We start from the raw sequence: 14,037 nt of genomic DNA, 5'->3' as shown, positions 1-14,037 counted from the left end.
TGCAGACGAATGCGTTCTTTCAATCTGCGAATTTATGAAGTCTACCAACCATAGGAAGCGCGGCTTTGCATGGTACGCGACATACTAGCTAATCACCGCCGGCTTCGTACAAGCAACATGTCTGATCTATACCACCCACTCCCTAGGGCCCGGTTGGAATGTATCTCTGTGGCAAGCCGTTGCCTGTCTGGAAGGTCTGGGAACTTCCCACGAAATCGCACTTCGTGCACGGAGTATCCTACGGAAGATACTTGGTAAGGTTACATATTTGCTTTTTATATTTTCTCCTCCCACAAATCTCTAGTGGTTAACTTTGACTAGGGCAAGGACATGGGCCCGATTTAGCTTCTGAACCACCTACTGGCGCCCCGCGTCCATTGAACTTTCCTTGGGCGGAAGCACAGAGAGTGGCGCTGAAGCCCTACATAATTATCCTTCTATTGGTTTGGAGGATAACTTCGGCTGGTTTCCTCATGGACCGTCGCATGCGGAGCTCTTTGACGCGGCAAGTGGCTTCATGGTTAATAAATTCTTTGGTGCGTCAACTGAGAATTGATAAAGACGGCTAAGCGGCCATGTGAAAACCAATGGTGCGTTCGCTTTGACACGAGGAATCAAAGTGTCGGTCTACTCTTATATTCACTGCTCATTGGTACCAGTGTTGAATAGGCGTTGAGATATATATTTGAAATCAGTTCTTGAATATTGGATGGAATTGGCTGGAACTTGATCGAACAGTATATTAGAAGGCATAATACTCAAGACCTAGACATACAATATACAAGGACAGATGGATGATGGTTACAAGTTCAAAAAGGCAGTTCATGGTGAGGTGATGACGTCACCCGATACAACACTGTTTTCTTGCAGCCACAGCCACACCTGGGCACCTCTCAGTGCCCAAAGCGGTCTTGGCGCACAATTTATCTATCCTATAGCTACGATATATCTCTGATGCCTTCGGGCAATGATGCATCTCCACATATACGTACATGTATTCAATATTGTAGTCCCAAGAATGAATCCAACCTCGTGTAAACGCACTCACCCTCGCATGTATCTTCCAAATCACATTGCCAAGGACTGAAGACAAGCCAAAAATGCACTTTAAGATTTATCGATGCATCTTACTGCATAGTAGTGCGGGGTGATGGGAGTGGGATAAAATTTGTTTGTTCTTTACTAGTAGAGTGAGGTACATAATTACCTGTTTAGGAAACGGACCTGGGCCTGAGATGGTATTACGTATCTATGGATTAACCTCAGATGCTATCATGAGGTAGCGAATCAATCTGTTTATCTTCGAGCTCCAAAATCCATGTCATTATTGTCGCTGCCTAGGGATGGAATGGGGAACTCGTGATCTGCACCTGCATCTGCGAGGGGGCGCGGCGTGAGCCCGATCGACACTCCAGGGCTGTGTAACAGGTGACATTCCTGGATCGGCAGTGGGGGATCTTGGTGATTTTAGATAAATCTATATTGTAGCCTTAGTGTGAGATTAGGGTGAAGGACAATTCATAGCGCTAGATCATATACGGAGTACAGCAAGCAAGTGTTACCTAGGACGGACAGGTGGGATCATTTTATTGAAATATCAATGTGGAGGACGTTGACCGAGGAACACGAGGGGAAACTTGAAATCGGCCTTGGCCTTCCATTTGAAGTAACATGATTTATCGATATACAGGAGAAATATCCGCGTAAGCGTGGCACACCCCCAAAAACACCAGGTATGGTGTTCAGGGGCCCCGGGGCATGCCACGATTACCCATTAAAGAAACCAAAAGAGGAAAGCTCTCACACCATATAACCATAAACTCCCAGAGACAAAAGGATAACACATGACCGATTCCATATCCCAAAATTGAACCCAAACTCCGATTCCCAAACCGTTCATCCAGGTATCATCAATCCGTAGTAATCCTCAAATAGTCTTTCGTCATGTCGTGAAGTTGTCGGAGTTGGAAGACGCATTTAATGAGTGTTGCGTCGTTTCTTGAGACGAAGACTGATCTTCTTTCGTAGTTCAGAGAACGGGTTCACATAAGGACGGTTGTAGAATGGATCGTTCTTGAAGTCCTCATCGGTGAATTTCTGGAACGGAGTTAGTGACGGTGACACAATAAAATCGGAAGAGAGACATACCGTGCCAGGAAGGCGCATAAAGTTACCAGAAAAGTCGTTCATCATATTGGAGCCTTCTTCGTAGGAGTACTCCTGGCCGTCGCGATCCGTGGTTCCAGGAGGGTAGAAGGCGACGCCATCCAGTGGACGGTGACTGTTCAGGGCGTCGGCGATCTTGTGGTGGGGGGGTAGCCCGGAGGGCCTCGGCATTTGACTCCTTGACAGCTTCCAGCGGGCTGGACTGACTGAAGCAGTTTCGTTCAGGGCGGGCTGCGTCGTACGGACCCTCGTGGTGGTAGGAGAAATTGGTGACATCGTCCAGTCTGTCGATGATATCGGGTTGCACAAGCTGGTACCGGGGGTACTTGTTGGTGCGGCTGCGACGAGGAGCAGAGTGCTCGCGTTTGCGTCTCGGCTCAACCGGATAATGTTCGGGTGTGCCGGAATACCAGATAGAAGGCGCGGAGTTCACAGACTCAGAACGCGACCGAGAGTAGGCAGAGGGTGAGGGTGAAATGTAGCGGGCATATGGATTGTTGCTGTCCATGCGTCTCCCCACGTTTTGGTGTCGATCTTGACCGACTTGGTTGAAGGGGTGGTGGGGATGGTGGCCGGAGGCCATGTGGATGCAGTCGACTGCCATTTCGATGTTGTTTGAAGTGCTGTTCTTGTAAGATGAAAAGGTATCCAGGGTGAAAGGCGCAACGCGCAAAGAGTACCCGGTGTTATAAGTAAGAGTACTTTATTTAGAACAGGTGAGGCTGAGCAGTGATGCAGGGTAGCTCGTACAGCAGCTGAAGATGTTGATTGTAAAAGTGGAAGAGAGAAATAGATGAAGCTGAGTAGATGTAGATGGGAAAAGGTCGAGTGAGTCAAGGAGAGCTTATATCAAAGGAAGCCGCGGGCGTGACGTGATGACTTGCGTTGTAGTCCACGCCTAACGATCTCCGTGGCTATACATGGCCTAGTCCTCCAATGTGGGTTTAGTACTTGATTAACATTTTCACTAATTGCATGTACCAATTATCACTTGGAATAAAAGATCATGTGGGTCGACATGTAGGGCTTAGTACTTGAGGCTGCCGACTCCCGGAACGTCTACGAAGGATGGAGTCGGTGATATCATGGGTTGTTACATAGGGACCATTCAATAACTTCATCTACTTTCCCTATTACAGACAAGGGACAACTTAATTAACGTAGATTCAAATTCTATCGCTATTTTGCTTGAAAATGTCCCATGATTCACCATGCATAAAGACTAAAACCCATGCGAGGCCCATGTTGCATCTCACATCCGAGACTTCCACGCAGTCCACGTACTGATCGACTCCTATGACGATATCCCTACATGAACTCCACATATTATTTCTTTCTGGTTCTTTTATTTTATTTTTTTAATCATCCTGCTAATCCAGGCAATAAACCTTAAGTCAATTTACTTAATAAGCAAAAAGCCGCCGGATATCTATTCCCGGAGTTTCCGGGCGATGACTCGCTCATGGATTAAGCTTATCGCTAGGGAATATCTCAGTACTACCCCTGGCCTGGTCGAGATCTAGACTTTACTAGACTTTACCTTGGCTAATTCCAAATTTCTTCTATTTTCACCGCTTTTTACTCCTTACTATTTACGTATATCTTCTCTCGTCGTCCTACATACATACATACAATCTGGATCAGATGTCTCAAGTATAGCTACACGCATATGTAACATATGTAATGTACCCAATTGGAACTTTTGCTCTTGACATTAGTTTTCTCGGGCAAACCAACATCATTTCTCATCGCAGAACAAGCATTTGCCTCGTCGATATTGATAAGAAGGCAGCTCATCAATCAGCGGATATTTCTCTTCGCTGTAGTAAAAAGCACAATAATCTATCGCGTGTATGGATTTTCCGGTATGTAATTGACGATTCTAAGATTGCATATGGAGGGGGCAATATGTCGCCACAGAGCAGAGAATTACAGTCAGAGATAGGACTGCTACTATTCCCAATTGGAGCTGGCAGCGAAGGTGGACTACAGTATCAATCATTATATAAAAAGCAGCATTACGACATATGCACGCAGCAAATATAATCTAAGAGCAACTACGTATGTAGGTAAAATGTCTCAATCGAGCTTTAGCCACACTACGAGTTGTTCAAGGAGGAATAGATTATCTATGCGACACTTCCTTCCTAGAAGGTACCAACCTAGTCAAAAGCTAGGATTCGGTAGAAGAAGAAAGGTTATTTAGACAAATAAAAAAGTGACTCGAATAAGTTATGACTACTAGTTATAGCAGGACAGGTAGTCCTGTAGTAAATGTAGCATTTTACTCTTGGGCTATACATGTATCTTCCCAGTTTCCGCTCAACGACTAGGCCAGATGGACTCTGTGTTTTTAAACGTGGCAATACTATAGATAATGACGCTCTTATTGAAAACTGACTAAACTGACTGCCAAAATTGAACTTCCCTGAAGGAATTTTTATTGCTGTGCCAACAGGGAAATCTCTATACCAACGGGAAATCGCTGTGCCAACGGGTAGATCGCTGTGCCAACCGGGAAGTCCCCGTGCCAATGAGGTTTACTTTACAGCGGCGAACAAAGAATGAGAATTGCCAAGGGGGCAGAGCCTGTGGAAATGAGGGCCATAATAGAGATAAATATCCAAGTAGGTATATCTCGTATCTTTTGCTAATTAATTGGTTAGGGTTAAACCACATGTCTTTAAATACTATCCAAGGGGGTGCGGCGCCCGCTGCTGTGGGCAGCTGGCAGGTAAATTACATTACCAAAAATGTGTCTCACGAAATTGTAGATATAGTAGCATATTCACCATGGCAACACGCCGAGTAATTGTTCCTGGTACGTAGGTTTATAAACTCGGTCGCTTTCCCCGGGTTTTCCCCTGCTCACCTTTTTCCAATTCCTGCTGCATCTCTTCCGTTACCTCGGACCTTTCCAATTTTCATTTGATTGAGAGAAAACCCGATGAAGAGTCACTTTCATCATGGAGAATTATCAGAAAATTGAGAAAGCCGGTGAAGGTGGCGTTTTTGCAGCGTCTGTTTGGCATGGTTACCCCGGACCCTAGCTGACGGACGTCTTGTTTATCACAGGAGCATACGGTGTCGTCTACAAGGCTCGAGAGCTAAACTACCCCAACCGCATCGTTGCTTTAAAGAAGGTCCGACTCGAAGCCGATGAGGGCGTCCCTAGCACAGCCATGCGAGAGATCTCCCTCCTCAAGGAAATGAAGGACGAAAATATTGTCCAGTTGCTGAATATTGTACACGTCGATAGCTACACCCTATATCTCGTCATGGAGTTCCTAGACTTGGATCTGAAGAGATATATGGATGCCCTGCCTGTCAGCGAAGGTGGCCGCGGCAGACCTCTCCCCAAAGGATCGAGAATGAGCCTAGGTCTTGACGAAGCGATGGTGAAAAAGTTCATGGCACAACTTCTTGAGGGTGTCCGTTATTGCCACAGTCATCGCATTCTGCATCGTGATTTGAAGCCGCAGAACTTGCTTATTGACCGGGAGGGTACCCTGAAGCTAGGTGACTTCGGCCTTGCTAGGGCTTTCCGTATTCCGCTACGGAGATATACCCACGAGGTAATACCCCAACTCGAAGAAAAACCATTAAAGCTGTTGGATACTAACGTGTATTCCCCTACTAAGGTTGTGACCCTATGGTATCGTGCCCCTGAAATTCTTCTCGGTGGTCGCCTTTACTCCACTGGCATCGATATGTGGTCTGTGGGAGCTATTTTTGCTGAGATGTGCACTCGCAAGCCACTCTTCCCTGCCGACTCAGAAATTGAGGAAATCTTCACCATATTCCGGTAAACACTAACATTCTTATTTCTATATTGTAATTGGGATTGACGTTCTCAATTCGATAGCCTCCTTGGGACTCCTAACGAAGAGACCTGGCCCGATGTCACTACCTTGCCCGACTACAAAGCTACGTTTCCTCAATGGAAGCGGCCTCGGACCCCTCTGGTGCCAGGCCTGGAGAGTGCTGGCTGCGATCTACTAGAGGCTCTTCTCCAGTACGACCCCGCGAAAAGGATTTCTGCGAAGCAGGCTTGCCTCCACCGTTACTTTCGTAAAGGAAGTTCATACTACTCTGGCCGCGCCCGCCGAGGCAGAGCCGAAAGTGATTGAAGCTGATTAAACGGTGATCTTATGTTCGCAGCTATGCGCCTATGCTCTGCTTGTACTTCGATGTTGTGCAACTGAAAATAACGCGAGGCTCATACAATTACTTCAAACCCGCCCTATGACCCAATGATTAGAATTGTATATTCCTAGTATTCACCTACATAGTATGGTACAAGCCGTCATCTTCAGGTCTACTCATTCGTGGAATGATAAAAATTCAACACTGTAAGACCGATCAATGCAAATAATGTTCCAGTTTGAAGGTTCTGTAGACAAGGGTTCTGTCGGAACACATTTTCCTAGAGTGTACATCGTGGTGCGTATATTGTTGACATGCATGGGAGGTCTTTGTGTGCAGAGTGAGGCTTTGCTAGTTTTTCATTCTCTGTGTTCATGCACGCTTTATATACAGCCTGCTTTCCATAGATTTATGATCAGTTTCTTCTTCCTGATTTTCCCCATGCTAGTATCGTAGCCCTCAACATATATGAAGGGGCCTAGCTACAACTTGAATTCATGTTCGATCTCGACGCGCTTTCAAATTGCCGCACATTCGTTGCTTGCTTGATACTGTAGCCCAATAATCACCTGGCTACATTGGCTGTCACTGAAGCTATTGTCCACCTTCATTATAGACAAAGCTTGATTTCCAACAAGACGATATGAAGCCCAGCCTTAACAAACTACTTAAGCAATGCTCATTCTACTGTAGCTCAAGCTGCGGCCGCACCTTGCTTGTTGCTAACTCCTGCGGAGGCCCCTGCTCCCTAGTCATAGGCACAGTTGCCGCTTGCTCTGGTGTCCCGTTTTTCTGCAACGACGGGGCAAACGCTTCTGTAGGGCCCAGGCCAGCTGCAGCCCTACTCCGTCGTCGACGGAAGAACCAGAAGGCTGCGATGACTCCCAAGGGAGACTAGTAGATCCCAGCTGTGCTGATTTGCCCACGCAAAGAGACATGGATTTTGATTTGCAGGGTCTGCAGCTGCCCAGACGCTAAAGGAGTGCGTGCGCTCTTGGTTTTCAATCCGGGCGTTCAAATTTTGATGGATCAAACATAATGTTCCAATGCTCTGTATGGAGTTGATCAAGAGAAGAAATTAGTAAAAGGATATATAAGAGGATGAAATCAAGTGCGTCGCAATGTGACGCCCTCCGAGCACAAGATACGTTACTTCGGAAGCATAGGATAAAGGAAACTTACCACTTATCTGTTCATTGTAAGGCCCCGTTGAGGGTGAATGCAGGAGACAGTAGGTCGGATGACGTCTTGGCAATTTAGCTTGGGCCAAAGGAAGGTGTCTATTATCGAGCAGTTCAGAGCATGACCAATTTACCACTTTCATGTTAATCAATTTATTTTCACAATTGGAAGTTTACAAATGGAAGATTTCTTTTTCGGCTCCCTTAGTCCTTTGTACTTCTTTGTAGATTCACATCAAAAAAGGGATGGGATCAAGCACCGAAACACTCGGGCCGACCCGGCAGATATCGTGATGTAAACCAACACGACCTATCTATAGTTGTAAACACGAGAGCCAAGGAGCCTCTAACAGCATATCAATAACGCCTGCATTAGTCTTGTATCGTCTATAGGGTGTCTTGAACAACTTTTCTACAGTTAAACCAAACAGAAGGGGCAATTACAAGTAGGTTGACCATCTGATCAGAACTCGAGACCGAAGTATGATGGAAAGGAAAGCCATCTGCTTCCTAAGTAGGTGAAATGATTTTGGACGAAAAGTCTGGGACACGTTAAATATCAGGAAAGACAATTGTCGCGTGATTTGACAATACCTTAGTCGAGATACTCGTTGAGATAGGGATAGTGGAGACAAGAGGAGGAGTCCCTTCTTCCGTGCGACTCAGCCTCAGAATAGAGCCTAGGAGAAACGGGCGATCGATAGGGGTATTGCACTGTTGTATACCGTATAGGGTGAGATGCCAAGTGATAATTATCTTGGGGGGGAGATCATCGATCATTATTTCCCCTTTGCCATTTCGTGTCATAATCAACAGGCTTCTTATGATAGCCTTTCCCTGGAGCCTTGTACCGTACAAGGGAACTAAAAACATTGTCGATCGACATAAGCCAATATCAACGCATAAATTTATAGATGAAACTGAAGACGATGATTGGTTTCCCGACTTTAACTTGCTCCACATCTGAGAAACCAGAACTCCATCAACACAACAACTCCCCTCATCGGATGAGATGCCCCTAGTACAATATTCTGATTCGGAATCCGACTCAGAATCAAGATCTTCTCTCCGCCCGACAAAGAAACCTCGCCACAACGTCAACCCAGGTCCATCTCTGCCGCCCCTACCTGCATCATTCCACAATCTCTATGCCTCAAGTACACGTGTGAGCGTGCAAGATAACCCCAGCCTCCATGGCGGCCGCAAACGCATAATTCCCCATGTGGAAGGAAACTGGCCAACACATCTTTACCTCGAATGTGAGTGCCAGGTCTTGGCGTCATTCCACCCGTACAAGAAGCTAACTTTGACAGGGTACCCGGGGAAAGACGAGCTATCGCTCCTTGCAGATGTCATCTCTCAGTCTGGCAATGTGCCAGATGAAAAAACACCCGTAGTGCACAGTCTTCTCCATAGCGATCTGGGTGCCCAGCTACCCCTTCATATCAGCCTGTCTCGACCCGTGGTTCTTCGCACCGAACAGCGAGCCTCATTTACCGAGGCGCTGCAAAAGGCTATTGACGACTCGCATGTTTCATCGTACGTCCTGAACCAAAGGTTTTCTTAACCATCGTCTAATTCTTAAACTAGATTTCACGTGCAGCCGGATTCTTTATATTGGTCATCGAACTATGAAAAGACACGCTGGTTCCTCGTCCTGGGCGTGCAGAGACCGAGCAATGATGGTTTAAACCGCCTATTGAAGCTGTCAAATGACACTCTTGCTCGCTTTGGCCAGCCGCCACTTTACGCAACCTCCTCGACTAATGGGCAGCATACTAGTGTATCTCTCCATGATAGGAGCAGCAGTCTGACCGGCGAGGACTTCTCGAAATGCTTCCATATCTCACTTGCTTGGTGTCTGTCAGAGCCTAGCCCAAAGGAACGTGAACGGGTTGCCGGGATAGATTTCCGAGATTTGAGGGAAATTCGGGTTGGATTCGATAGCGTCAAAGCGAAGATTGGGAATATTGTCGGTAGTATACCATTAGAAAAAAGCCCATAAGATGGCGTGTTCTTCCAACAAATTGGACGTTGTCTCCCGAGCCCATAGTTTCAAGAACATCCAAAACTCGAGGTTGATTACATATTCAACTTGTCTCAGTTCTTCAGATACTCTCATAACTCATCCAAAGCGAAAGGAACTCGTGATAATTACCTCCTCGTGGGTGGATGCCTCTAAGCTGGTATCAGTAATTACTGTAATATTACCCGCATGATCGCGTCTTCCCGCGATCAACTCCCATCTTCCTCCATCAACACCGGGCCACCATGCAGGTCCCAACTGTAACTCTGGTGAGTCTCCCCATCACCAGTGACCAAGATGCCCTCTAACCTCTATGCCTTATCTAGGAAGACCTCCAAGCTTTCCAATCTAAGCACTTCCCTGGCCAACAGCTGGCCGCGTTTTCCCAAGAGAATGACGAGACCACAGACGAGGATCTCGGGTACTACCCAGACGGGGTGAAGCGCACACTCACAGATGAGCAGATTCGCATTTTCAGACACAGCGAAATCCATGCCCTGCTGCGAGAGAGGCAGCTCCAGGCTGATGAGGCGCAATACCAAGCTCGGATGCAGTCATCTCCAGATGATGGATCAGAGGGACCCTCTGCACCGGAGAAGCGGCCTCTAGACGCAGAGCCTCAAACACAAGGTGGAGATCGGAAGCGCTCGCATTCACGGAAGGGGTCTAGGAAACACATTCCAGAAGACAAGCCCTCTAAACTCCTCGACTACGGGGACGACTCTGATCAAACACAAACGGCAAGGCCACCGGTGTCACACCAAGGTCGCAGGATTATCTCCTACGATGATTGAACTAATCGACCTGATATGCGCGATGTTCGAGTCAATTCCCCACCCCAAGGTCGAGTACCTGGCCAGAAACCCCTATCTCTGATCCAATGGACAAGGCCAAGGCTACCCTCCTCACGGAACTAACCAAGCGGTAAGTTATCCACATTCTATCCCACTACACTCTCGCCCGTTCATGATGAATACATGTATCATCCTTAGCCGGAAAGCCATACCATCTGCGGATGTGTAAGGCATTGACGACCTTAATCTTCTCTCTGAGGGCTCCTTCATCATACCTTTCAATCACATGCACACATGTTTAGTTGCGATTCTAACAGCTTATCAGTTTCCTTCCTTCACGTCCGGTTTTCTGATGAAAGCTTGTCACTTCTCGCATCCGTGAAAAGGGCACCCAGCCTACCACTCCCACAAGAACGCCCCCAGCAGTCCCGTCCTATCGCTGGATACCCCGAACGAGATAATGATGAAACGGATTCTACTGGCCTTGGAGCTAGTGCGTCGCTTGACGAAAGGATTTCCTGGTCTTGACGATTCTACCCAAAACAAGAGCGACCGGCCGATCTTGCCAGTTTCCACCGGCGCAGCTAACCCACATCTGAAATCCGCGGTCGCCCAGGGCCACAATTTCACCGTTGTTGGAGTACGTGACAACCAGAAGATCCCATCACCCGGCTTCGCGGGCTCTCTCTTTTGTATTCGTCGAAGATCGATATCAGAACCGTTGGAGTCACGACTTTGAGCAATCGTGATCATATGTCCTTACAGTTCCTTGAATTGGTGACTGTTTGCAATGAGCATAACACCCGACTTTCGGCTTATCCGATCATCAACACCAAATCGAATAAAGTAAATTTTTGACTGAGCTACCATATTATGCAATTTTCCCAATGTATTTCTTGGCCGAGAGTGCTCGCAGCCACGGCCCACCCCAGGAACCAAACTAGCTTCATCAAAGCCAGCGTCTTGTCACCGCAGGCTTTTCTCTCCTCCACTGAGACGAACTTCGCACCTGAAATGATCCCATGCTGGATCTCTCTATGTTGTACCCCCAACAATCGAGCTTGTGGAGATATATTCTGTTATTAGCTTCAACCGCATCCTTCTACTCCTACGTATGACTGCATTCACACCACATATTCTCAAACAGGTGTTTGACTGTAGCCTACCACGCACAACATGGCCCTGGTTGGTTTCATGCACGAACTAAACCTTATAACATCTCTAAGACCGATGGGAAAGCAGACAGTCAGGGATTCACCATATTATTATATTCGTACAGGTCTATTTCCAAACACCGCTGCAGTATGTATATGCAAGACAAAGCCAACTCAAGCAGCACTCGAGATCTAAACAAGGTATCGAAAGTATCAAAACAAATGCCCCCAAATGCGAAATATAACGCCACAAAACCCCATTCCAGATACAGTTTTATACAAGCCAAGCTAACCCAGCAACAGAAATGCAAAAGCGCAAATGCAGTTAAGCATTATTCGCACAAGAAAAGCTTGCACTGCTGGGGTTATCATGAAGTGCTTTCCCGGAGACCCAAAGACCAAGACCGCACAGCGTGACGCCAACAGTAATAGCAAAGAGATTCAGTAACGTGAGCGCAATCTTCTTCGGCGACGAGAACCACAGACCCTTGTTCATATACAACCAAAAGATGCCACTGAAGCCGTACGTAAACCAACTAGCGAAGAGGGCGGTGATCAAGCTGAGCAGGTTACTGAACACCGGAATCGCGGAGGAAATAATCCACGCCATAATCCACAGCGCGAGGGCAATACCGATCCACGATCCCGTCGCGATCCAGTCGCGCTTGTGCATGCGGTCTGTTCCCTGGAAAATACGCAAGTAGACGTACTTGAACGCGACGTGACCGTTGATCACACCTGCGATGATGATGGTCGGCAGCGAGATGCCGTACGCGACTTTCGCGACCATGGGCGAGGCGGAACCCAGAGCTGGAGAGGTCACACCGCTACCGGCGTACCGGTAGATCACTAGCGCGGCGGTGATGTACAGGCCCATGTCGATGCCTTGCAGCAGGAGGAGGGATTTCGTGAAGTCCTTTGGGTTCTTGAGTTCGGCCATGAGGCCGAAGAAGGCGGCGTGGCCGCAGAAGGCGAAGACGATGTTGCAGACTGCTGAGAAGCCGTGGAAGAGGTTCGTGTCGACGACTGCGACGACGTCTTGTCCGGGTTTTGTGATGCCGACGGCGATCATGACGATTATGACTGATGTCATGATGCTTGCGAATGCTGCGGTTGGTTAGTGGGTTTGCTTTTTGGGATTGAAGGGATGGAGGATGCAAACGCACAAACTATAGATAACCATGACATCTTTTCAAGAGTGCGAGGTAATGAGCAGAGGAAGGAGATGATCATGCCGACGATGCCGAAGACGATGGAGCAGGTGCCGTGGTTTGTGATGGTGTTCATGGCAACGGTGAAGGTCAACAGGTGGCTAGCCATGATGAAGATGAAGAAAATGATCTGTGCCGCGCCGATGAATTCTCGACCCCATTTCCCTGCTACCACTTCACCGGCATCTGCCATCGTGGAGATGTGAGGATATTTCCATTTCATCTGCCCCATCACGTAGCCGGTGTATGTGGCCAGTGAACCCAGGAGAATCAAGACGATGATCGCGCTGAGGATAACATTAGCTCCAATTCCTGCACAGTGAGTCAGACGGTAAGCTTACGGAACCAGTCCCAGACCTGCCACAGCGGCGGGCAGTGACAGCACACCCAGTGATACTGTTTCGGCGACCATCACTAATAGAATGTTAGATTGGAGGTTGATTTTGATATAGCATGTTATCACATACGCAGACCACATTGCCTAAACAGGAAACAAGTTAGTCACAGAGCTATTTCGCTTTTCGAGCTATGCAAACATACCACCACTTGAGTACTTTGTACTTGACCTCAGCGAACTCCTCGTCGCCAAAGGCATCTTGTCTGACTTTCGGGACCTCAACAAACTTCTCCGGATCAGACTGCAAGTCGGCGGGATTGATATAGGGACTCTTCTCGTTGGAACCGACATCCAAACCAGCAGGTGAGGAGCTCATAGCGAAGATATCAAAACCAGAGTATACCCGGGAAGTAGATATCACGGCGGAAATCGACCTCAAAAGCGGAGAACGAAAGCAAATCGCTCGACACAACAAATCGAACGAGAGATAGAGGTCTTCACGAATGGAAAATAGTATTAAAAACTCGAATTGACAAAAAAAAGCACCCACCAACTTCGTAAATTGAAGAATAAAGAATCCGCCACCCCGAAACAGATGTGGATCTCCGACCTACGGACCGAATCGACGAATCAGCTCATCGGGACGTAATGGAAAGGCCGAAAAGGAGTTGGTCCGCTGGAGCCAAATGGGCAAATCTGCTGGGCAAAACTGGGGAAAAGGAAAACTTCGCTCCGATGCCGGCCTCCTATATAGAAATTGAAATCTGCCTATTCTACAGGAATTCACGTCTGGGATGAAGATTTTTCATGAAAGCTCTAAATGATTGAGGCGATTATTACGGCCCGCCTGCAGATTTAGGGGGAACTTTAACTTATAAGCTTAATTTCTGTCAGGCTAGCCTATTAGCGATGGACTTGCAGGATGTCGTGCTTGCATCTCTGCCCTAAATTCAGGAGGCGTTCGGATGCAGATCGGTCGGAGTTGGGTCGCTAGTTCCGGTTTCCAAGGTTCTTTGATGACT

General features: G+C 47.5%; 5 protein-coding genes across 5 annotated transcripts; 3 read left to right on the top strand and 2 right to left on the bottom strand.

The window, feature by feature from the left end:
- Positions 1-1,977: 1,977 nt before the first annotated feature.
- N7519_008660 (uncharacterized protein) lies at positions 1,978-2,770 on the bottom strand (the record flags this gene model as incomplete). The annotated part of the gene is made up of 3 exons (XM_057295435.1): positions 1,978-2,097; positions 2,149-2,281; positions 2,343-2,770. 3 exons carry the CDS (start codon positions 2,768-2,770, stop codon positions 1,978-1,980), a joined length of 681 nt encoding a protein of 226 aa, XP_057143317.1.
- A 2,189-nt stretch (positions 2,771-4,959) lies between these two features.
- On the top strand, positions 4,960-9,498 carry N7519_008659 (uncharacterized protein; the record flags this gene model as incomplete). The annotated part of the gene is made up of 6 exons (XM_057295434.1): positions 4,960-4,987; positions 5,242-5,971; positions 6,032-6,246; positions 8,516-8,752; positions 8,807-9,032; positions 9,084-9,498. 6 exons carry the CDS (start codon positions 4,960-4,962, stop codon positions 9,496-9,498), a joined length of 1,851 nt encoding a protein of 616 aa, XP_057143316.1.
- Positions 9,499-9,764: 266 nt separating this feature from the next.
- Positions 9,765-10,313, top strand: N7519_008658 (DUF3807 domain-containing protein; the record flags this gene model as incomplete). Its single annotated transcript, XM_057295433.1, has 2 exons — positions 9,765-9,788; positions 9,846-10,313. The coding sequence occupies 2 exons, from the start codon at positions 9,765-9,767 to the stop codon at positions 10,311-10,313; spliced, it is 492 nt and encodes a 163-aa protein (XP_057143315.1).
- An 86-nt stretch (positions 10,314-10,399) lies between these two features.
- Positions 10,400-11,052, top strand: N7519_008657 (uncharacterized protein; the record flags this gene model as incomplete). Its single annotated transcript, XM_057295432.1, has 2 exons — positions 10,400-10,443; positions 10,737-11,052. 2 exons carry the CDS (start codon positions 10,400-10,402, stop codon positions 11,050-11,052), a joined length of 360 nt encoding a protein of 119 aa, XP_057143314.1.
- A 740-nt stretch (positions 11,053-11,792) lies between these two features.
- Positions 11,793-13,391, bottom strand: N7519_008656 (neutral amino acid permease; the record flags this gene model as incomplete). The annotated part of the gene is made up of 5 exons (XM_057295431.1): positions 11,793-12,574; positions 12,634-12,965; positions 13,020-13,092; positions 13,146-13,159; positions 13,219-13,391. 5 exons carry the CDS (start codon positions 13,389-13,391, stop codon positions 11,793-11,795), a joined length of 1,374 nt encoding a protein of 457 aa, XP_057143313.1.
- Between the last annotated feature and the right edge of the window lie 646 nt (positions 13,392-14,037).

The sequence above is a fragment of the Penicillium mononematosum genome (genome assembly GCF_028829835.1).
Source record: "Penicillium mononematosum strain IBT 11891 chromosome Unknown utg000005l:1.0-9366267.0:1.0-9372171.0, whole genome shotgun sequence".
NCBI lineage: Eukaryota > Fungi > Ascomycota > Eurotiomycetes > Eurotiales > Aspergillaceae > Penicillium > Penicillium mononematosum.
This window is presented reverse-complemented; position numbering and strand designations above follow the sequence as displayed.